Below are 24,122 nucleotides of genomic sequence, written 5' to 3' on the forward strand. Positions count from 1 at the left end.
GAAAAAATACCAAACCATGTGAGAGTCACTAAAAATGAAAATAAGCATTTCCCATATTCACTATTTTCAGTTATTTTTTAACAGCAGCATCTCCCAGCTGTTATAGAAGACCGTACCTAACCTCCACAAGCTATTGGCACTGCCAAATATGCAAAACAAGGTAACTACAAATGTATTTTCATTGATAGTGTTCATTATGGTTATTATGCCTGAGAGGATGGGGATTGGCATACAAGGGGCCTGTTCTGGATGGCAGCACTGCTGAGAAATCACTCTCTGGAGCACCAGAGGCAGCTGCTGATAGTACCTGACTGCTGCCAGGAGCTGGACTCAGGCAGAGAGGGAGGAAAGGAGACCCAACATTCTCAGCAGCATAAGGCCTCCTCTTAGACAGGAGAGTTTCAGGATGCTCTGATCTCTCACTAGCAGGCACAGGGAATCTCGGGGGACCCTGCCTCAGAAGCAAAACTACAGCACTGTCAAAAGCACAGTAACACCTCTGTGTGCTTCTAAAGGGACATGAGTCAATCTGAATGTGACAGTAAGAAACACGGCATTACAAGCATTTCCAGACACTATCCCACCCAGCCTCCCCCTGACACGTCTCCTGCAAGCAGATCTCATTTTAAAATTGTTTTTCTTTTGCTTTCTTTCGGTGACTGGAGAAGCTCAAGAAACAGGAAGAAAATCCTATAATACACAAAGTACAACCAAATGTACAAACACATACTCAAAAAGAGACAGCAAAATTCTTTTAGCTTCCTCTAATCTCTTTGGATAGCTTTACGCTCCAGCTTGCAGGATAGCGTTGAAATAATGGAGCTATATTTAAACCAGTTCACTTGGGACTGGAAAAGGTTTAGCTACAGCTATACAGAAGTCAGTGCAGGTGTTTACCTGGCTTCCCAGACAGCTTCTGACACCCAAGTGAGCTGATCTAAAGTTAATTCAGACAGACCTCTGCTACGCTGACGTCTGTAAGGAAGAAATACTCTTATGTATAGGTACCTCTGATATTTCCCGTGGTGACAGAAAAGTAACAAATAAATCTGACTGGAAAGGGATAATGCCTGAGATGATGATATTTCTTTACCTCCTCATGTGTATCCAATCTAGTGCCTGCTCAGTCCAGCACCCACTAGAAACACAACTGCTTTCTTTCTCTCTGGAAAATGCAGCCAGGTTTCACAAAAGGTTGAGTGAGTTAAATTGCAGAGAAACGCTGGAAATGAACATCATATACTTTCAAAATATAAATGGGGCAGAACCTGCTTAAACATGGATTTGCTGATACTATCTGTGGGTCACCTTAAGAACCCAGCTCTTGCCTAATCTGACAGGCATTTGCCAGCTCTATGTCTTTCTGATGAACAAACAGGGATTTCAAGATTAAATCACTATCTGGGGCAGTCCCAGAGGGGTAAAGAGTGAAGCTACAAATGGAAATTCTGAATTATAGATGGGAGTTCCTCTCATTTCAGGGATGCCAGAGATGTCTCGGACAGGAAAGACCGAGTATGTGTGGGTAAGGTCAAATGAGTTTATTTAGCGATAAAAATCTCCTCTTGTTTGGAGGGGTGCATGGTAGAATCTCTCAGGTCATCCTCTGTCTAACCAAATGTTGTTCCCTCCAGGTGGGTTTGCCACTGCTCTGACAGAAATGTCTTGGATACCATCCCAAGAACTCCAGACACACAACTCCTAGCGACACAGCCACAGCAGCAATGAAATCAAACCAAAACCACCCCTTCCCCCCGAACATTATTATCAAAAGGGTTCATTAAGAGTAATTAGTTCATCCTTCCTTTCAGACCAAATTAATGGATTCCAAAGCATCAAACTTACCTTAATGAGGAACAAGAGTGCAGCTGGGTATAGAACATGGCAGAACAGTCACTTCTACATGGACACAACCTCACCATTATAAAAGCACTTTCATCTAATCTGTCATTATCTTTAGAAATTCAATGACCTCCATTTTAAATAAAAGGCATCAGGCTGACAGAAATTCTCTAGGAGAAGCCAGAGAGCAGCACGTGGCTTCTGTTTGCTCTCACAGAAATGTCATCTTTGACATTCAAACAGGACACATATATTTTAAATAATGTCAAGAACACTCTTAAAATACCTCATCAGGACTCAAACGGGGGTGGGAAGGGGGTGGGGGTGTGGGAAACGTATGTTTCATGAGATGGATGGTTCTTTTCACAGAGATGCAGTCGGTTCCCAAGCAGGACGTATGGAGCATCCATGTGGTTCTGGTGCTGAGTCACTAATGTCATCAGCTAGGACGGGCGTGCAGCAAAGCGTGAGGGGAGGCCCTGGGATGGCTGCACACTCAGCGGGCTCGGCCGGGAGCTCAGAGTGGATGGTGAGCTAGGATTCCATCTGTCACTTCATTTTAGCATTTGCAGTAGAAATAGGAGATGAAGAAATAGTTTTAAGGAGCTTGTAACATCACAGCTGTCAATCTCCAGCGTTCCAAAGGGAGGAATGACAGATATGTAAGCCCATTCATACAAAAAGAAGGTTTTACAGGCTTTTTCCCTGACCCAGATTTGCTACAAAGGCAACTTAATGCAAATACATATCAAACAGCAATTCACATTTACTCTAAAATCACTTAACAGGAGCTGAAAACATTAACCCCCAGCAACAGAACCAGTTCCGAGAGTAAGATTATTAACTTCCAGCAGTGATTCAGGGAAAAGGAGGAGGAAAAGGGAGAAGGGGGAAAACTGAACGAACGAGGTTGTGTTGATTTATAGGTAGTAGTCATTCTGTCAAGAAATTCAGAGGTCAGTCAAGAGAGGTAACCAAAATCACAAGAGAATTCAGAAGGGCCTTAGCACATAACGCTGATTAACATGCTAAAGTTAATCTAAAGAGACAGCTTTGAGTGTTTAGGCTGGAAAAAACAACACTCCAATTGGAAAGTCATTACTGGTGCACACAGGCTGCGAAAACTACCCAGGGATTGTGCATCAGAATGGGTTGGGCTGTCAAACCAGGGGTGGGTTTAATTAATGAGGGCTTAAATAGCCAGATATCCTTCTGATTTATCTATTTAAAACAAACCTTAATGATACAAAACATCATCAGAATGTCCTGCTCAGAAAGGGGGGGTCTGGGTCAGTGGTTCTCCACTATGCCAAAACATTAGAGGGTGAGTGCACTTAAAAGAGAAATATGAGGAACACAAAGGTGCTCCTTATCCCAGAGCCACATTTGCTCAGCCTTTCAAGAATTTTTCTCCTCCCATTTAGAGTTTCATGACCATTAGCGGCAGCACAGATGAATTTGCCTATTCTCTTGTGAAAATGTTACCTCCATGCACTTACACCAAAGCAATCCATCTAAAACCCCGGAGACACAAGACCTCAGAAGGTCACAACTATGTGGGAAGTTCAGAGACTTTCAGGAGCTGCAAGAGATGTCAACTCTCCTGGGGTGGAGAGGCCTGGGAGCATTTCCCAAACTTTTGCAAACTTTCCGTTGAATAACCCCCTTTCAACAGTGCAGAATTGCAATGGATGAGCCTACAAGAAATCACGCTAAAACCCAACTGAAATAAACACACTAGTGGGAGAGTGCAGATGAGCGAGAGCACTGGCAGAGTTAGGGCTGAGAGTAAAAGCTGGAGATGAGAAACACCAGAGGAGAAGGGACAAGGCAGACAGGAGATGGAGTGACGTGACAACTGGAGGCACATTTCAGCATTCTTACCTCTGATCGGTGTACCACCTGGTGAGGTAATTTGAATGCAAATAAGATTAGAGAGAAGCATTAGTACAAAGAGGAAAGGAAGAAAATTATAACTAAAAAGCAGAAAGTTTTTTTAAAGCTAGAATTTGTATTAGCGCGACAGGAATAAACAAAAAGAAACTGATGTGCAATAAAAGTCAGAGTGACACTCTCAGGAGGTTAGTAAAGCTCACTGCTTTCAGGAGTGCGGTATCCAGCCCTGCATCTTGCCATTAAAGCCCCCACCCTTGTGAACAGGGGCCAAACTAAGCTGCCGAGGTGGCACTGCTGGCTGGCCTCACCGCTTGCATTCACCCACACCATCCTTCAAGCAGCTGAGATGGAGAACACTTTGGGGAGATGGTGCAGTGCCTCTTCATTCCTCATACAGAACGAGGAGGGTGTGTCCTGGGGCTGTGTGACTGTGAGTGTGCTGGGCAGGAGGGGTGGAAAGCGCATGGGAGCGGGCACTCGGTGCAATTTGGCTTTGAGGTTAGAATGACCAGTGGGACAAAATCGGCTCGCTTAAAGACATCAAACTAAGAGGAAAGTGTAATAAATCAGTTTTGAGTCATTCTCCACATTCGCATAACCCTTGCATCAGGTTCCCTCTGGCAAAGAAATTGGTGTCACGCAGAATTAACTTTACATACAGAAATATTTCGAAATGAAGTGGTTTCTGGTAATGTAACAATGGCATGCTAGCCAGACCTCTGTTGTTCCTGTCTAATTTGGATGTTAGCAGAAGAAAGGAATCCCTACCCTCTTTATAAGAGATAATTTTACATGCTGTAATGAAGAGTATCTTATAAGGAGGGCTTCTCTGGGAGTAAGGTTAAATTATCCTACGGCAATAATCTATGAAGGTTCATTTTATGAGGTCAAGGTATTTAGCAAGCGGAGGCTCCACTGGTCACTGTCTTGAGTTCAGTGTACAATCAATACTGAAGCATGATGGAGAAGCTCCAGCTGGGCAAATTGGCAGAGAACCCTTCTAATCCTCACTTTTGTCCCCTTGGTCTTAATTTGCACATATGAAGGCTGTTAGTATAAGGGAGAGATTCATGCAAATTGAATCTGTAGGCAGTTCATGGTATGTGTTGGTTTTATGCAGATTTGTAGGATCTGAATACCAAGCACTTACCAAAGAAAACTGAGGAGTTTAAACAGACAGAAAAATAGGGTTAAACAGGACACAGTGTGTCAAATCATGTTCAGTGTATTGATTAATAAATACCAGTATGCATACAAGAGTGTCGTGTATCTCAGATTTACAGCTCATTCCATTATCCACAACAATGATCACCCAATGGGAAAGAAAGACAGAAAAGAATTTCTGTAAATACAAAGAAGGCATATTTTAAGCACATTTAACTCGCCTCTTAAAAAGTAATTACAATATTTATACTTATTCTTTCTCTTTTCTAACTACCCTTCCTTTAGGCAGCATCCCTTTTTTGAAGCAGGAGTGCAATTCAAACTACTCATTTTAGCATTTTCCTCTGTCAATATGACATTATCCCATTTTAACTTTATGTCTTGTTATATTTTCTGATGTCTTCTATCCAGAGATGATGGAGGCATCAGGAAAAATCTTGCAGTCACTGAATTTGTGGGTAATCTCTCTCTTGGAATAATAATCTGCTGCTTACTTATGTATCATAGTAACTACTGCTACCCTTAACAGAACAATTATACCCAGAGATACTTGCATGGAATAGCACAGCCATGGAAAACAGGGTTATTTCTCTTTGCCTGCTTGGAAAGTTTGCCAAGTGATATTTTTGCCCTGTTTGGTCTAGGGCATTCCCGCCCTGGTATACTGTGTCCCTCCACCCCATCCCTTCCAATTTTCAGAGTTAAGAAAAGCATCACCACCACATGTCACTTCCCATGGGAATGGTGCAACGACTTTGAGCACAAGCCCAAGGGACTGAAAACATTACTTCCTTATCTCTCATCTGGCTGAAATAGGGTTTGTTGCTCTGTCCTAGAACTGAAAAGATTTGCAGAAAATCTTTTTATCTACTCCCTGCAGAGGCTCAGCCCTTTTCTCTATTATGCAATTTTCTGTACAGAGCACTAGAAGCAACTGAAAACCTGAAGCAGATTCCCTAAAATGTTAAATGTGGCCAGCTAATTTTTTCATGAGTTAATTCCCAATCCTCCTGGCTTCTGAATGCAATGCAACCTCTGTGGGAGCAACACAGAGGCTTGCTGTATTTACTGCAGTGTTTGTTCCATGTCTCTCTCACCTTTGCAAAGTTAAGACGTTCACTTTTCACTCAGAGGACACCATTATACAGTTTCAGCCAGACCCCAAATTTCTTCATCCAGAAGGAAAAAGCTGGTTTCCCTTTACCCTTCACATCACATGATGATTCATCTCTGGCTGTTGTCCTTTTAGGATGTCCCTCAAAGGGACAAATCACAGCACACAGGCCACAGAGCGCCAACATAGGAGAGTCCATCAAGTGATGGAGGTATCATCACTCAAATGGTTACTGATGCCAGTAATCATGTGCCCTGTGATCACCAAGCTGCTTTATGCAAAGGGCACCCCAAGATCAAACTTCAAACCCAATTCTTTGTGTTTGAAAGGTTTGAAACACTCTTAAGAAAGGAGAGTTTATTTCTTCTTCATGGTAACAGACACTGAGTAACACCCCATACATTCACCTGAGTCAGGAGCCAAGTGCTGACCCTGATATTCTCTGAGTACTGGAAACATCCAGTCAGACACCCAAAGCAAGGAAAAAACCATAGGATGATACACTAGAAAACCCCCTGAGTTTATTTGTGTATATCCCAGTGTGGAGAAGTTCTTTTGAAGAAGGGACTTCACTCCGCTGATAAACTCACCACAGGCTTACTGACGTACCACTTCCTTGTAGGAACCTAAACCACCAAAAAATCACTCCAAAGCAACATCAGCAGAGAAACCAAGGCTCGTGGAAGCTGCAACTGAGCACTAGAGCAGTGCAACACCGAATCCCAGAGAACTTTTGACAGTGCTTTTGGCTACTTCCTAGCACAGGTTATGGGGAAACTCTTTTCAAAAGTGAAAGATTATTCGCCACCAGATGCCACAGGGAATTTGAAAGTATTCCACAACTGCTGTGTGCACCTCACAGAGCAAGACCCAGGTGTGCAGTTAGGTTCTTCCAGGAGACAAAACTTCAGATGTCGACTGGCTGTTGTTGGCAACTGTATCACTTCAACCTTTTTCCACTCAGTCCTTTCTGAGAGAGCATCCATTCTAGCGTGGGTTCCCTGATCCTTTTGGATAAAACTACCCAATCTCCATTCTTTTAGGCTGTCGTTACATCTTGTCCCAAGTCAATGCCTATCTGATGTCTGGACTCGAAGCTGTTCCTTGCTAAGAGCTAAACATCTGCTGGATACTGACTGCTGGGTATTACCAGTGCAGCAGGGTATGGACATCACGGTAACTTCACCGTGACAAACAGACGTGTTAGCTCTACACATGTTGGGTATTTCTTCTGTTTCCAAGTAATTAGTGCTTCTACTGATAGGACCAACCCTAAATGAAAATGCCTGCTGGTAACTCTGAGAGTCCAAATGCAGCAAGGTGATATGGTGAGCCAGCTCCCACTGCTTCTTGTGTTAGAGGCACCTTCACTTTTCCAGAGAGTGACTGAAGTCACCTGCAGAGTACTCTCTAATACTTTACCTCCAGTTAATTGTCTGAAAGTTGCACTAGGATCCAGGGCATGGTTCTGTAACTCAGTTAATTGAAAGTGATTAAAAGAGAATGATACTTTTTCTAACACCAAGTTCTCTATTAGATGAAAGATAACACTTTCTGAATTTCCGGAGTTTCTTTACATGACAAAGACTTATGTTAACAGTCAGAATATCTATTTATTCTAATCTGACATTTTGTTCATAGGTTTTCTGAAGAGCAAGGTGGACGAGCAATTCTTCAGCTATGAAAATCACTGGAGAAATTCAAGAGCTTTGAGAGTATGAATTCCAACTGAGTTGCTTTGAAGTCCTCAGGAGCTTCTGATCCAAGAATCTGTACAGAACTGTAAAGCATCAGCACAATCTGATCTATACTGAGAGAGCTTCCACCACATCATTAACTGATTTTAAAACACGGTTACAGGTGCAGCATTGACTCTGGCTGCCAGAACTCATGTGTGTCATCACCTGCAATACTACAGTGCCTGGACAGTTTTAAAATCAGTTCAGCCAAACAAATTTTAAATGTGTTAGCATGCTGGGGAGGTTTCCCAGTCCAGAGCTGTCTTTAGATCCTGTGTCACTGAAAAGCAATGAGTGAAGCACACACCCCAGGGGGGGAACAGGGAGTTGTCCTGAGTCACTGCACTTGCAGAACAGCAGCCTGCCCACAAGAGGCGGGAAGTATTAGCAAGATGAACAAGGGAGGATTTGCTACAACCAGTGTGAGTCAGAGACCTTGCTTTTGCCTTGATCTGGGAAAATAGGGATGAAACCCTGCACTTATTTGTGCTCTCATCTCTATAGCTGTTAACCTAACAATTTACCTGCAAAACTACCCAAGAACTGGACTTAAAATAGAATTAAGTTTTACTTGGGAAGAAAAACCTAAGCAATGGTGAGAAGTAGTTAAAAAAGCCCTCCAAATATAGAATTATGCTGTCAGAAGATGAAACAGGGAAAGTGCATATACACAGATATAGATATAATTACTAAATGAGGGAGAGTAGGATACAAGGCAGATTTATAAATTGTCCATTTGCTCCTGACAAAGACACCAGTTTGCTGAGGTTAAAAAAGCCTACAATGGTGGCATGAATGTCTTAAACCACAAACTGTAGTACCTTGACAGAAGATGAACAGAACTCTAGAAACTGATGTTCAGAGCCCCCTGGGGCACATGATCTGACTGCATGCAGGTTCAAAGACCTTCCTGAAACCCCCAGAGCACTGCCAGCCCACATAACTGTGAGTGTCAGAAGAGAGCACCTTTCCCAAACATGCTGTTTCTTTACCTCTAACTATTTATACCATTCTAAGAGCCTGAAGAAACAGAATCATCCCTCAGCTCTCTCTCTAAGTCAGACTCCAAAGCTGCTTTGACCTCTGTGACCTATATTTCATACATCTGAATACTAATATATTATTCATTGAAGGTCGGACCCTATATACACAGTATTGGGCTCACAATGTGCTGCAGCTATTTTAACTATATTACATCTGTCTCGCTTTTATTGGGTTTTAATTAAATGAAATTAAATGAGCGTATATTTAGATTGAGATAGTATAAACTGACATTCATGCAGATATGCCAGCCTGACTATAAGATATGATCTTAATGGAGCAGAGACTTTGCAAACTATTAAACTCTACCATATAATGAGGTATCTATTTAAATACTCTTTTCTTTGAAAAGCAACTATGGTGTAGTGCTGGAGAGCTCAATTAACACCTTGCAGAACGAATGGGAAACTGCCCAAGCCGTCACATTGCTCATACAGGGTGCTGCAGTCACCTAAATGGGACTCAGGCACTTCAAAGTGCAGGCCTTACTTTATGTCCATTACAAATACAGGAAAAAGCCACAAATACAAACAGGAGTTGGATCTCTGGCCCATGAGAAGCTGCAAACTTCATGTTCCCCACTGATGCCAGGGTGGAGCAGAGCCTTGGTGAATCTTGGCATCATAGCACCAAATCCCTGAAAACAAAACTTAAAACTCATATTTGGAAGTCTCTTGCAGTGAACTGTAGAAACCTCCCATACTACATTAGAGAGCTAATCAATTTCTTTTGTGAGTCTGAGGATGTGTGCTGCTCATTGATTTCTAAAAGGTTCCCTTGACACCTCCCTTGGTAATTACTGTGTCTTCCGCAAGCAGCCAGCTCTAGAGTTTGAGTCCCAGGTGAAATATTCAATTGAGATGTTGCTCAAGAACAGTGAATAGGAATCAAAACTTGGACACTGTGACAGGCTTTACTAGTTTGTTTTTAAACTTTCTATCTCACCAAACTTGTGAAGCAGCTGGTAGAGAGGCAGCCAAGTGCCTGTGAAAAGGAGGCTGGAGAACATACAGCAAGTGCATCAGAGGCTGCCTTGCTGCTCATTTATGGCAATTTCTGATGCTGATTTAGTCAGCTACGAAGTGAAATACATCCATGTGCACTTTCCTATGGCTGCTTCCTAAAGCTTCTCAGAATAATTAACAAGTGTGATATTTTCTTCCAGCACAAACAGATCAAGATTAAACCATGTTGTGGGGGAGATAAGCTAAAGGCCACTGGGAAATTTCATAAACTATAAATGCATTATATAATTAGCATTCACTGGTACATCAAGGTGGGATTGGGAGTGTCAGGCTGGGTTCTATTTTTGCTGAGAGTGATGTCTCACTTACCCACTCCTCCAAGTACAAACCTACTTATCATCCAAGCATCATCACATGTATGCAGAAAGCTCCTGCTATGGGGAAACATTTGAAGATGTTCACCTTGGTTAGAAGAAGATGGTGATTCGCTGGCAGCAGCACTTGTAACAATTGGCTTTTGAGTGCCCAGAGATAACTGTGGCCACGCAAGGCAGTGTGCTTCATATTTAAGCATGAAATCTCGCTACACCAAAGTTGTTTCAGCTCTGGTCCCTTCTGTGCTTTGTGTAGGGCACTGGGGGCTTTTTCCCCTGGACTAAAGCTGCTGTGTAGTCGTGCTGTGCATTCTTAAACAGCCACTGAAATTCACACTGGGGAGCTCCACTTCATCAGTGAATAAAGCAACATTTTATTTTCTTTAATTCTCTAATGGGCCTTACAGTCCTGGGAGACTGAACAGTGCAGTAGAAAAACAAGAATTCCTTGCTAAAATGAGTGCATTCTTAGCCACCCCCAAGAAATAACCACCCGTATTTCAAAAGCTAGTATTTGGCTTGTCAAAGAAAAGAATCCAAAAGAAATTGTGTATTTCAAAACAGTATCCACCTTCCTTTGAAATCCACAGAATTGATGCTTTTTTGATTTTTCTTTATTTTTGTGGTGTCACATAGAATGAATGGCAACGAGCTCAACAGAAAGCAGAGCACTGTCTTGCAGAGTCCGCATAAAGAGTAGAGTTGCATATGACCATTGACTGTATCTCATTATCCTGATTTGTACTGTGCTCCTACTAAAAAAATATCTGAGACTCACTGAGCTGGTAGTGAAATATCTGAGCCTACCAAAGATTTGGGGCAGTATCAAGACAGTCTACCGAAGAAGATATCCAGGTGATGTTCCAAAAGGCACGTCCACTCTAACGTCTCCTTTTAACAAGCCACGATATCCTGCCAGAGAGGATCAGCTCCAAAAACTGTTTTTACATCGTAAAAGAAACAAGCTCAGAGCAAACTGACATTTGGGTTTAGAACTGCATTTCAGGGAAAAAAATAAGAGCAGCACGTAAAGAGAAAAGTGAGGAAGAGTGAGGAGGCTGGGAAGGCTTACTTGCTTTGCTACCTTACCCGAGCGGAGCTGCTTGATTCGCCCATTGCTGGTTGCAGTGTCGACGGGCAGGAAGTCCTTGAACCAGGAGATTTCGGGATCAGGGTTACCACTGGCAGCACAGAGCATCGTGGCCGTGCGGGCCTTTTCCACCACCTTCAGCTGCGGGCCCATATCGATGGTTGGGAAGCCAGCTGGGAGGTGGTCTTCTGCAAGAGCAACACACACACAAGGTTAAAGAGAAACACTAGCCTAGCGATGGGATACAGTTGCAGCGACAGCAGTGCCGCCCCTGCAGCATCTGTGCCTCTGCTGGAAAACAGCAGCCTGACTTCCCTACTGAGAAAGTTAGCAAGTCCTTAAAGCACATTAGGCTCTATAATGAGCATTCATTACACCAAGAGAAGCTTCCACTAAATTTAACTCCATTTAAATCAATTGCCTTGGGAAATGTCTATAATTTTCATTGATACGTAAGCTCCATCCATCAGTAAAAGCAGGTATTAAGACTTTTTGTGGGAGGACTGAGTTGAAGATAACAGACAAACACAAAGCCAGATAGTTTGAGGCATCTTGAAAAACAACAACTAAACAATAAAACCCCTTAGAAAGGTCCAGAGAGGGCCTTTTTTTTTTTTTTTTTTTTTTTTTTTTTTTTTTTTTGACTAGCAGCATTCTGTCACATTGGTAGAATAGACTGTAAATTTCTTCATCATGCCTCCAAATCTGATTCTGAAGGCTTTTAGAAACTAATGAACGTAAAGCTAATGAGCCACACTCGGCTCATGAGCTGCCTGGCCAGACTGTGCCACGGCAAGCTCCTGGTGCATTTTCTGGGCTGAAGAACGCAACAGAGGCGTGTGAGAAATGGCCAGTGCATGCTCTGGCATGGCTTACTACAATACTGTGAAACGAGCCCCCCCTTAACTGCTTAAGTCATTCATACAGTAGGTAGAAAAACAGTTAATTGGGTTTCTTGCTGCAGAGCATGCTCAGGTAGGCTGGGTGGAATACATTAGGCAGCCTTCACTGATAAGCCAAGGCATGCTCCAACATCGTCATTCAACAGCAGCTGCAGAACTGAGCTCATTTATTCATTCTGTGGCAAGATGTACTGTACTCTGCTAAGCCTGAACTGCAATCAAAAGAACATACTTTCGCAGAAAAAAAAGAACTTGAAGAACATTAAGAAGCTTTTAAAGCACCAGAAACTCAATTATTTTCAGTGTGCTTCTTTTTCCCCTGTTTTAAGGAACCTTAAGCAAACTTTTTCTTTGGCAAATCTGATTCTGCAAGGCTCCCAGATCACCGCAGTGTTTAAACAAACAAGACCGTAGCATCTTCCCAAGTCCCAGAGGAGTCTGAACTTGCTGCAATCTGATTTTCCTGCTATCACTGCACATCTGTACCCCTCACTCCTCACAGGAAGATACTAGCAATAGGTGACCTCAGGTGCTTCCTTCTACCTCTACTACCACACCTGTAGCACGAACATGGCCTGTGGTAGCTAATCTTGCATATGTCTACCTAAGATCTTGAGAGAATTCCCAAGACCCTTGACCTGTTTCCAAATCAAGACTGTAGCACAAGGCAACATCTGCTACAAACAAAAAAAATACCTGGGAATATCATTTAGATGAGAATGACTATGAAGCATTCAAAGTTTTCTACAGGAAAAAAGGTTCCGGATGTTTATTAAAAGCACAAACTGTATTTTGTCTCCTAGATCGACCTCCCAAGAAACCTCTCTCATCATGAGCAAACATAAATGGATTTTTTTTTTTTTTTTTTAATGAAAGCTACTATGAAAACTAGTTCTTTTTAAATTTGCTCTCCATTGATTTTCAGAGACAGAAGGTACATAGAGCTTAACTGGAATGACATGAGCACCAGCATTCAATAGCAAGCAACAGAAGCACTCAATACTGAGCAACCACAATGTATACTCCTACATGGCTAAAAAGAAACAAAAGAAGGGTACACACAAAAGTACAACACGGTATAGACTTAAAAGCAAAGGAAGATACATAGAAAAAGCAGTAAATAATTATAGTCCCTTGGAGTAAGGCCAAGCTTGCCTATAGTGCAGCATCTTGCCATTTAGGGTATTGAAAACAGATGTTTACTCTGGGGAGGCTGAAACCCCGAAGTGATCTAATCTAATCGTGACAATTACCATTGACAATCCTTTCTGGTTTGCACAAAATTTTACAAAGAATGCACTGAGCTAAGTATCACCCAGTTAACTTCATCCAAAGTCTGTGTAGAGGCTTAGCACATAGCTAAAAGCAAACCTGAAACCAGCATTTGTGCAAGAAATCTCTTCCTGTCTGCAATGATCTCTGTCCACAGACGGGAGAGAGACCAGAGTCCTTCACAGTGTCTGATCCACAGGTACACAACCAGTCTGCTGCACTGGAGTGACTGCTCAATCAAAATTAGCAGTTTGTGATGAGCCACAGACCAGTAGAAATTACACCATCTAACCTTGACTTCACTGAGTACAACAGAGAGACACTGATTACAAACACCCAGCAGCAAAGCTGCCTCTCCTGCACTAGAACTCTTGGCTCAAGCCTTTTCTACACTGAAGTTAAATACAACACAGCTCCCACACCATCCCCCCCCTTCAAGACCAAGTCATTACAGAGCCCAGGTGAGAGCACTGGGCACTCCTCAGCTGAACAGAGGGCACAGGATACCACCATGTCATGACCCACAGTACCAACACCCCACACCATGCTGGGGCACACAGACAAGCACACCCAGCCATGCAAGATTCATGCAGTGCACAGTTCTTTTCTCTCTTAACTGCATACAAGCCCCAAAACTATTGTGGCAAATGACAGTAGTAGAGAAATGCTGCATCCTTAATAGTCAGAGCCACAGCATGTTTCCTGGGCTAGCACTGGTACTGGTACAGAACAGTTTCCATGCCTGCTTGGAGCTTGAAACCACCAAAACTCCAGCAAGCAGCGCTGGCATGCCTGCATCTACCAAGCAAGGATTTGCTTGGCCCCTTGTCAATCAAACACAGAGGCAGCACTGGTGCTGGAGTGCCGCAGTGTGACTCCAGCAGGCTGTAGTCCCAGGTCACATTGTGTGATGAGATGCCTGGGGAAATCTGACAGCTGGTCTCTGATGACACCTCAGACACCCGGAGGCTGGAGTTCACCTGCTGTTAGTTCCCTGGTAGCTTCAGAGGACATGCACTGGGGACAAGGTCAGAACATCTGGGGATCTACCTCAAGAGGAGGACAAGCACCTTCTCCAGAGGTGGTCCAAGGTGTACCTGCACCATCATGAAATGGGGAGCCTCAACCACTCCAGGTCTCCCCTGTATTGTGTGGCTCTGGCAGCCCCACAAAACCCTCCTGGAAAAGAGCGGCTGTGGAGAGAACCCGAGCTGGTCACACCGCAGAGCACAGCCCAGAACAAGCCCACGCCTGCCCCGTCAGCAACGCTCCTGCAGAGATAACAGGGCTTCCTTCCAGCCGGGCTTGGCACTGCTGACTTCACCGGGACAGCGAGGGATGTGTCTGTGCTCAAACACTACAGACCACGATAGGAGTTCAGAGCCGTTCTCGCCGTGCCTTGCCCTCAGGCAGAAGTCTAATCTAGGTATAATTATGAGGCTCAGTCATGCCTCGGCTCCTTTCAGCCCCTGCTCGCTGTACTAACTTGTCTGCACACGGAGCTCGTCAGTAATAGCCAACTGCCTATTCCAGCCAATACAAAGATACTCTTATTTGAGAAAATGAGGTTGTCAGCATTTGGTTTTATTTGAGGATAGCCAGTGTGCCTTCAATGCACATTAAGACAGGCTATGAATCTGCTTTCAAGAGCATACCATCAAAACCAGTTTTTATTTCTGCGTTTCAGGTACTTTTAGAAGGTAGACATTAGGTTAGAGAAAGCAAAATCTAGGCACAATAGGATTTTTGGGGGCACTGCAAGCTCTAACTGCCTCCCTGGATTAGAGCAGCAGTAGCAGAAATGACAGAGGAAAACAGGAATAGAGGGGAGAGAGAGGAGAGAGGAAGAAAGGAGAGGGGAAACAGAAAGAAAAAAGAACAAACGAGTGGGTTTTGCAGTTACAAACTGAAACCTGGAAAATCCTCAACCAGGCTAAGGTCTAGCTAGCAGTAGTCACCAAGGAGACAGGAATGTCCCTCTGGCATCTAGCATGACAGCATGGGCAGAGGATATCTCCTCTCACTTGACAGCTCCCTTTGCTAATCTTCTTTCTGAGGTGACAGAAATCTAACCCCTGCTCTCATACAGCTCTTTTGTGCCACACATCTCTCATCTTTAAGGGAAAAACTAAGGTAAGAAACCTTTCCCACAGCCCCAAACTGAAGCTGAGACCTCCTTTAGAGCAGCTACAATTACACGGCTTGTTCCTCAGCTCCCCAGAAAACCACCTTTCCTGAGGATGCTGCTGTGAGAGACATACCCCTCAGTGTGCCCTTATTTTCTGCATCACTCGAAATATCAAGTGATGATAAGGGACATAGAGGCAATTGCAATTTATGTCTTACAAGAAGCATGGATCAGCCCCAGCATGGAATGGTGTGTAGATAACAGCTGCTTGCAAAAAAGGCCTGCAGAGGACTCTGTGGTGAGCACAGCTGCTGACAGCTGAATCCTGCAGGATTACCCCCAGGACTCTGCTGAAAACTTGTAATCTCTCACAGGACAGAAAAGTTGGAGGAGCTGAATATCAAATTGCTACCAGCCCGAACTGCTCTTACAGCCAAGCAGTCGTGCTTTGGGGGGTCATATCCTGACTTGGCACCTGTAAAACCTTCCCCCTACCACTGTTTATTTCCTCTGTGTCAAAGTAGGAAATGGTATTTTAGAAATGATAGTGCAAACTGTAAACACGTTTATGGGAGTTATTTGTCACACTCTTCTTCCTATAAAAGCCAGGCTTGCTTACTATCATGAGTCCAATTGTTCAGACTGCTGAGGGAGAGTTAAAAAATGATACCAAATATAATTTGAAAATAGGAAAAAGTAGCTTTTCTATACATTACAGCTACAGCTGCAAGGGTAAATCTCTTACCATCTATCAAAAGCACTGCCCCACTGGAAGGGGTGTTCTCAACTCCTTTCAAGTGAGATACTGGGCCTTATCCCCATACAGGGCTGGAAATGGCTTATCTGGGCCACTGTCTGCCGCCAGCCTGTATCAGCTGAGGAACTCCCAGATCAACATCAATTTTAGGGTCTTGGTAGGGATGATTAAAACACAAAGCTGCTTTGTTTTCAGTTCTGCCAGCTATCTGAAACCACTCAGGAGTGTGTGGTGCTAGGGACAAGCCAGGAAATGGATTGAGGGCAGAGAGATCTCTGATAAATGTGTCTGACTGTGGTCAGCATTGCACAGGAGCAGGATACACAAACCAAAAGCTATTTCACACGTTCCTTACCCATTCGGTGAGGCAGGCTGGGATCACACCCAATTCACGTCACCAGGGCTGAACTGATCCTGCCCAGATGTGGTGGTTTGATGCACTGTAGCACAGGATGTTGCAGGGATAACCCTTGTCTACTGACAGACTTTCTCCTGATGGATCAATGGAATTACGCTGCAAATTTTGCAAGCTTCCAAATCTCCTTTTGCGACACAGAAACGTATTTGCAAATGCAAAATTATCAGTGCAAGGACGACAGCCTGGGAAGTCGGCAATATTAACTAATGAAAGATGCAAGCCAGTAACACTGTAAGCACATCACAAAGCAGGACATCTGTTTGCTGAATAAACAGCCCTGATTCCTTCAGCACAGGTTACACAGCACAGCTATTCAATTACCACAAGACAATCAAAAGCAGTCGAGCAATCCAGCGGCCCAGAAGAATGGCATCACTTTACACAATAAGAAAACCCTGACATCGCTCTGTTCAGGTTCACCTGAAGCTGCACAAAGAGCATTTTATCAGCCATTTTGAGGCAATGCTCTCTTTCTGCATCCTTCTTACACAAGTCCCTGAAGAGGTGCACCACAAACATTATCCAAATTCACGGTCTCCAAAGGCTGCCCAGTGTTGGGGAGCGGCGGGCGGAGCGCATTTGTGCGAGCTGGCTGTGGGAGCCAAGCCTAATCCAAGCTAATGAATACCCGCCTCGACATTAGCACCGCCTTGTAATTGCCTAAGGAAAAGGTGGGGCAGTGAAACCAACCTGTTTCAAAGGCAGCACAGTCTTAATTACTGGGTTAGTAAGTATAAAACAGTTTCAGGCAGGCAGAAAATACAAACAGTCATCTATTGATGACAAGGCTTTTAATGACAAATCTGCTGGCCTTGTATGACATCATGCCAACGTGACACGCTCAAGCCGTGCACTGAAAATGGGGAGAAGGGCACAGATGAATGGGTGGGTGTGGAAACAAGCTCCAGAAGGACTTCTCTGTTTCACGGTGTAACCACATGAATTGCCGCACAAGAGCTTACAGTAAACAAAGTATTTGCTATCTCTTAGAAAGATCACAGCGCCAGCAAAACAGCTCACAAAAGAAGGAATCTGAGTCAGTTCAAAACAAAGTACTGTAAGGAAAATTCACGAAAATACGAGACTAGACATGGCAGAAGAGGATAAACTGTCAAGCAGATTCCTGCTCCAGGGGCTCACAGTGTGGGAGCACACAGGACCTGCTTGTTCCAGAGCTTATGAGTCCATTCAACACCTGATGGAGACAGTGCTACCCTTCCAGTGCCAGAAGGGCACTGCTGACATTGTCCCCTCATGTCTGGACAGCAATTATCTCCATTTACAAGTTACCAATACTTTCTCAGTAGCGTAGGTGACCATTCTCAAGCACCTGTTAATCTCAGAGGGGAGCAGGATGGCTTTGCAGAGGCAGGTGCTCCAAAGAGTAAGACAAAGCAGCACCTCCCAGCTTGCCCTGATGAGGAACCAGGCTGTGCTCCTGCCAAGCGCCCGCGCTGCTTCTCTCCACGCGTGGTGCCAAGGTACCCACAGTCACTGCAGCAATCTGTCCCCTCCCAGGGCAGAGCACCCCACATCTGCCATGTTCACTGGCACTGCTGAACAGGCAATTCCTCTCTCTCCTTCACAGATAACCGTGCGCTCGACAGAGGCAACGCAAAGATGATTAACAGCTGCTGAAGCTGACTCAGAGCAGAGGTAAGTCACAAATCTGGCCAAATTAAAGGTATGTACCCACAACCCATTGTTGCAGTTCTCACTGTTTAGGGATCTTCCTAAGTAATAACAACCTCTGCCCTGTATTGTGTCAGCTGTGGAGTCTACTAGGAGACTCCACGGCTGTGCTGCCAACTAGGAGACCACAACCCATCCTGGAAGAAAACAATTATTTACAGCTTGATCAGATTAGATTGCAACAGTCAGAGGGAGCATTTATGAAATCCCTACTACCACAACATCCTTCTGTCAACCCAGCTACCTCTTCTGGCTTTCCATTCTGGTTTTCTCATAATGACAATCACACTTGCAGTCTTGGTCATAAACTCAAGCTTTTCCAAGACTGAGAGCAAATATATCTAAAAGAATTTAAAAACTCCAAGAGGAAGATTATAGCAGAAGCTTCTCTGCTCAGGCTAGACAAACTCTGTGCCACAGGGCAGAGCTTCTGCAAGCTGATGACACAGCTTCACAGAGTACTGGGAAGTGTGATACAAAGCCTTAGGATGTGAGGAACAGCAGGGACCTCCTGCTCCAAGCCTGCTACTCTGCCACAAGTGTCAAGCAGTGTCCACAAACAACTCAAAGCCAAATACACATCAAAACAAGCATTTTCCTAAAAGACCAGAGAAACTAGTTGGTCATGATAGTGAAGTACTAAAGAGAGCTTAGACTGTACGACACTGAGAGTCATTTAAGGGTTCAGTGTATAGTACAGCAAAAACAACATCAAGAAATGTCAAAAATGTGGACGAGGAAAAGCTTGCACAGAAATAGCAGATATCTGCAAGACTCCTTGGCTGAGCAAGCACCCTTTTAAAAAATCTTTGTTTGCTGAGGGGAAAAAAAAAAGAAATTTCCTCCCTCAAAATTACAGCATGATTTCAAGTAGGTAAAAATAGAGTTTTCTGGGTCATATCCAACAGCTGATAAATAAGGCTAGGCTCTTTCAGTAACTACTACAAAAAACCCCTCATCAGTTGGAAGCATGCATTCAAAAAACTCACAAAAGTTCTTCAAAAGCATGAATTCAGAAGGGTTTTGCAGCCAGCTATTAAGACTCCATAGTAAAGGAACAGCGAAAGTCGACCATGCTGTGCTTTCAGGCAGGACTGTGCCATTTGTTGCTACCAGCTGTTGAATATAACTGCCTGGAGAACTGTTCTCAAACCATTGCTGTTTTTTTAATATTTTATACTGAGAAAGACAACATAACTATTGCTACTGCACGTTTCCTTGTGACAGAATATATAAACACACCTCCACTAAGACACACCTAAAACTTCAATCTTTACAAGGAAAAGCATGGCAACAGCTCTTACTCGTAGTCAGTCATTTATTAATTCACTCCATTTTTCATACTACCTGCCCTGATGTGAGGTGTTATTAGCATAAAGATTTTCAGTTTTAAGATGTACAATCAATAATGCATTACCATATGCCATTAAATACAACATGTGGTTAAATTAATAGAGCATTTGACTTTTGATCCATGTATATTTGGTTGCAGTTCAGTGCAGGGAAAAATGCATGAGAACGGAGTTAATCTGACAGCAGAGCTCTCCCACGCTTTCTAACATCGAGTTTCAGATTAAAGTGAAGCATTTCTGTTGCCACTCAGCTGGAATACTAAATTTGTTTGTTTCCACTTCACAGGCCAGAATGCAAGATTTTTGGTCACTTATCTCCTACTGAAAGGGCTAGATTGTGCTAAAATCTGATTTGCTTTGTTTCTGCAGCCTGTTGCATCATTGTCAGTCCCGTGGCTTCTCCTTCTCTGGGGAACACCGCAGCCTGTCAGAGTATCACTGGACAGCAAGTCTAAAGCAAAAATTTTGCTAAGGATGTGAACAAGTTGTGTGCTTTGACAAAACGTCCTGCTGAAAACGTCTTCTTTCCCAGCAATTGCTCCAACATGGGAAAGAAAAAGTACTGCTTTTCCTTGTATCTAAGCTACTGAAAAATGAAGGTATTCAGACAACACGGATAAGCAATGACTGCTGACTTTTTCAAGGAGAATGACCTCCCACTTGTCTATCTTTCACCCTCCCTAGGAGCCCAAAACAAAGCTCCTCGAGGTACCAGGACACTGGAAGTTAGCAAACAGCACGGGGATTGAGGGCACTCTGTCTGTTTGCAGACCACACCAGGCAGGGTGGAAGTGTCCATCTGTTGGAGGATAGGAGGGCTCTGGATAGGATGGATTGACTGGCTGAGGCCAATGCTATGACGTTCAACAAGGCCAAGTGTTGGGTCCTGCACTTGGGACAAAACAGTACCATACAGAGCTACAGGCTGGGGGCAGAGTGGCTGGAAAGCTGCCCAGCTTGGAAACAGAAACCTAAAGTTGTGCTGAGGAGGAGCTAGAGAGCTGTTAGAGAAAGCAGAGAAATTCTCTACTTCTGGCATTCACAACCAGCCAGAGCTTTAAAAGAAAACAAGGATTCCCTCTGCTCCCAAAGAATGTCCTCCTGAAACACCTTTCTGTTCTCTGATCTCAAGGACTAAAATGAAATTTTTTGGAGTCAACTTCCAAAGTTGCCAAGCTATGGGATGGAGTTGCTCTGTGATGCCGTGAGACTTTGAATCCCAAAGCCAGCAATCAAGGCGTGTGGGTGTGAGAAAGGAGGATGAACATAATTCTTACAAAAGCAAGGTTCCTGTGCAGCCAACAAGCTGAAAAGCATCAGCCCAGGTGCTCAACAGCCTGCTCTGCTGCCTCTCCATATCGCCTCTTCCCTTTCCACACCCTTCCTCCAGCACCATCCCTTCCTGCCATGTCAGCAGATTCTCATGCACGTGGTTCCGTCTACCATTTCCTTACTTGTAGCAAACTGTGTTTTGAGCAAATGCTCATAAATCATATAAAATAGCTAACAAAAACAGTACAATAGAACCAGTCCCAGTAAAGGCCAATACAGTAAAACACAAATTAAATTTATAGTCCAAAGCATTATTTCTTTATAGTATTCAGAAAGAAAGTAACCTTTAAAAATCTCTAAGAAATATTCACATACTGACATAAGGTAGCTCTGTGATGCTGATGAAGTTTCTCTAGTATCTTTTTTTCAGAGAAATTCTATTTTCAAATGAAACAATAAAAGTGAAGTTTCAGTGGACTTGTTTTGTTGCAGCCAGCTCAGGCACAGAGGGTCTGCTAGCATGGAAATTACTCAAGAACCGTAAAAAGAGCTTTAATTTAACCCCAACACCAAACAGATCAGTGACTTAGCATCACTGCTTTCCATGCAGAAGTTTTAAAATACTCCATCACAGAAAATATCTTGAATAAATAATTTTATTTACTTGGTGGGGCACTGCAAGCCTTGACCAGAGCCGAAGACAAAAATATTATCTTATTATGAGTTTTATGTCTTATGTTAAACCATCACTTTCTAGAAAATCCATTAATTGCACTGTCTCTAACATCACTTTAGATGGAGACTCTGGTTACCCTAACAGTCCTTTAGAGACAGTAGGATGTAGAAAGGCCCACAGCCAAAGACCCACAGTAAACCCATGACTACATGCAAACACAAGTAACACATTGTTGCCAGACAAATGATGTTTTTTAATGCTGGGATGATGCAATTGCTCAGAGTTTAACAGAGGACATACTCTGCTTTTACAGATAGCAAGTGTTGCAGAGGCTCAATATCCTATTTACTGCTTTGCCACAACACCCATCTTTCCAGAAAGATGTGCAATAAAAGGAGTGGCTGACAATTTCAGCCAAGGTTTTAAACAAATCCCCAGTGCAGGCCCTCATGAATTAAAGAGCACACAACAGATAAATGGAAAGCTGGCAGTGAAATCACATCAAGACCAAGTGGATTAAAAAAAAAAAAAAAAAAAAAAAAAAAGGGGGGGGGGGAATGACACCTCTTGGCTCTCATCTTCATACAACCAAATGAAGGAAATCAGCTGAAATTCCTTTGCTGTTCAGGGAAAATGCATTCCCTAGCTTTAGACATATTTGCTGGTAGTCAAAGGCTCATTTTACCAGATGACTACTGTAAAAATTGTGGGTTTCCCCTGCTTTTCCCTGGCAAGTGAGGAGGGCTGCACACTTTGGTGGCATGAAATTCTGACTTGCCGGGTTTCCAGGTTGTATTTTCTTTAAATATGGTCCCTGCCTTTTCTCCCCGAAATGTTACATCTGTGAAATACAAACCAAGAAAGCTATACAGATACCTGGATTCGACAAGCCTCAGCTTCACTGTGCTGGAAAATTAAATTAAGGGAAGCTTTAAAAAGGTTTTTCCCCCTCTTGAAAATGGAAGGATTGTTGGCCTTGAAATCTTAAAGACAACCTGCTATTTTGCAACTAAATTGTCATTCTATCTTTCTCTAGGAGGATCCCTGCACTAGCTCCATACATTAGTGGCTGGAAGGAGCAGTTTCCACAGTAGCTATTGAGGTTTCCTCAGTTCTTACTCTTTTTGATTTGGGAAATCACAGAAGGGGGTAGGGAGGAGGTAGCCACTGTGGACTTCTCAGGATCTGCTCATGAAATAAAGCTATGGTTCAGGATAAACAAAATTGAGAACAGCTATAAGGGGACCTTGTGCTCTTGCCCTATCCGAGTATTGTTTCATTCCTGACTGACTGGCAGGCAGCATTTGACAGACAGGGGCTAAAGCTCCACGGGGTTGCAGGTCTCAGAAAATGATTACAGGGGGAAGTGAGTGCACGCACTGGTTTGTCTCCCTTGCTCTGATCTTTTCTTCTGCCCCTCACATGCGCACTAACTTCAACTGCTCCTGCTAGCCCTTTTTCGGCATTTTGATGGAAGCCACACACAGCCTGGTTTGCAAGAGCTTGCAAGTCCTAAGGACTCTCCAGGCCCACATTTCCTTAAAACCCTCACATGTTTACACAGAGCTTTATAATAAGGGTGATACTACTGTGGTGTTTTTCCATTTCCTGGTGTGTGTTAAGTAGCCAGCCCTGTTGTGGGACAGGAGGTGGCACCTCTGCCCCACTCCTCGTGTACGTGCAGGGGTGACTGGCTGGCCATGGCTGAGCAGTCCCTCACACTCTCCCACGTTTTCAGCGTGGAGGTGTTGCCTTTGGAGCCACACAGTCGCAGTACGCGCTTTTGCTGCCGCTGCCAACTCAGGAAAGTGTTGCTACATCTTTCTTTAAGCCAGCTCAGGTTAGACCAGATTTTCCGGTACAGATAACAATTGCGCTATTTACATTTCATACGCCTAAAGGGCAGACACCCGGGCTTTGCTGGAGCAGATGTCTTAGGAGGAAGCTTAAAGACTAAAAAAGCATGTAAAAGCCACAGCAGCCTCTCTGACCTGCTCCAGCACGGCCTAGGTGATTTTGTCTGCACAGACTGCCCAAGCAGCTGACACGCGCTGAGCTGCTCACTGCCAGGCGTCAGAAATGATAAAGCAATGGCACAGTTTGATTTACTGCCGGGCAAACAGCGGCTGGCAGTGACCATGCACGGAGGGGTCAGGCAGCGCTGTCCTTTATTAGCATGTCAACCATCGCTGTGCTAACACACTCACGGATTAGACTCCCGAAGCTGGGTATGTGAGCATGCTTGGGTATAACTAATTGGAAATGGGCCCTGAATTCCAAATAACTTAAGTTATGGTCCCTGGGATTTATGCCAAATTAAAGACAATTAATTCTCCTCTCTTGATTATTACGCACCTTAATAGCTCTGTCCTTGAGTCAGTTCCATCCTTGATGTGCAGAGCCCTTTAGCTCAGTCTCTAAAATCCGA

At 43.8% G+C, this 24,122-nt stretch overlaps 1 protein-coding gene across 8 annotated transcripts in view; it reads right to left on the reverse strand.

The window, feature by feature from the left end:
* The window catches only part of PTPRF (protein tyrosine phosphatase receptor type F), a 375,361-nt gene that overhangs the window by 94,954 nt on the left and 256,285 nt on the right, over positions 1-24,122 (reverse strand). For all 8 annotated transcript variants that reach the window (XM_058421775.1, XM_040073022.1, XM_040073025.2 and 5 more), the window contains exon 6: positions 11,225-11,413. In XM_058421775.1, the coding sequence (XP_058277758.1) occupies positions 11,225-11,413 (189 nt within the window). The remainder of the gene's footprint in view (positions 1-11,224; positions 11,414-24,122) is intronic.

This window comes from Hirundo rustica, chromosome 9, assembly GCF_015227805.2.
Source record: "Hirundo rustica isolate bHirRus1 chromosome 9, bHirRus1.pri.v3, whole genome shotgun sequence".
Classification (NCBI taxonomy): domain Eukaryota; kingdom Metazoa; phylum Chordata; class Aves; order Passeriformes; family Hirundinidae; genus Hirundo; species Hirundo rustica.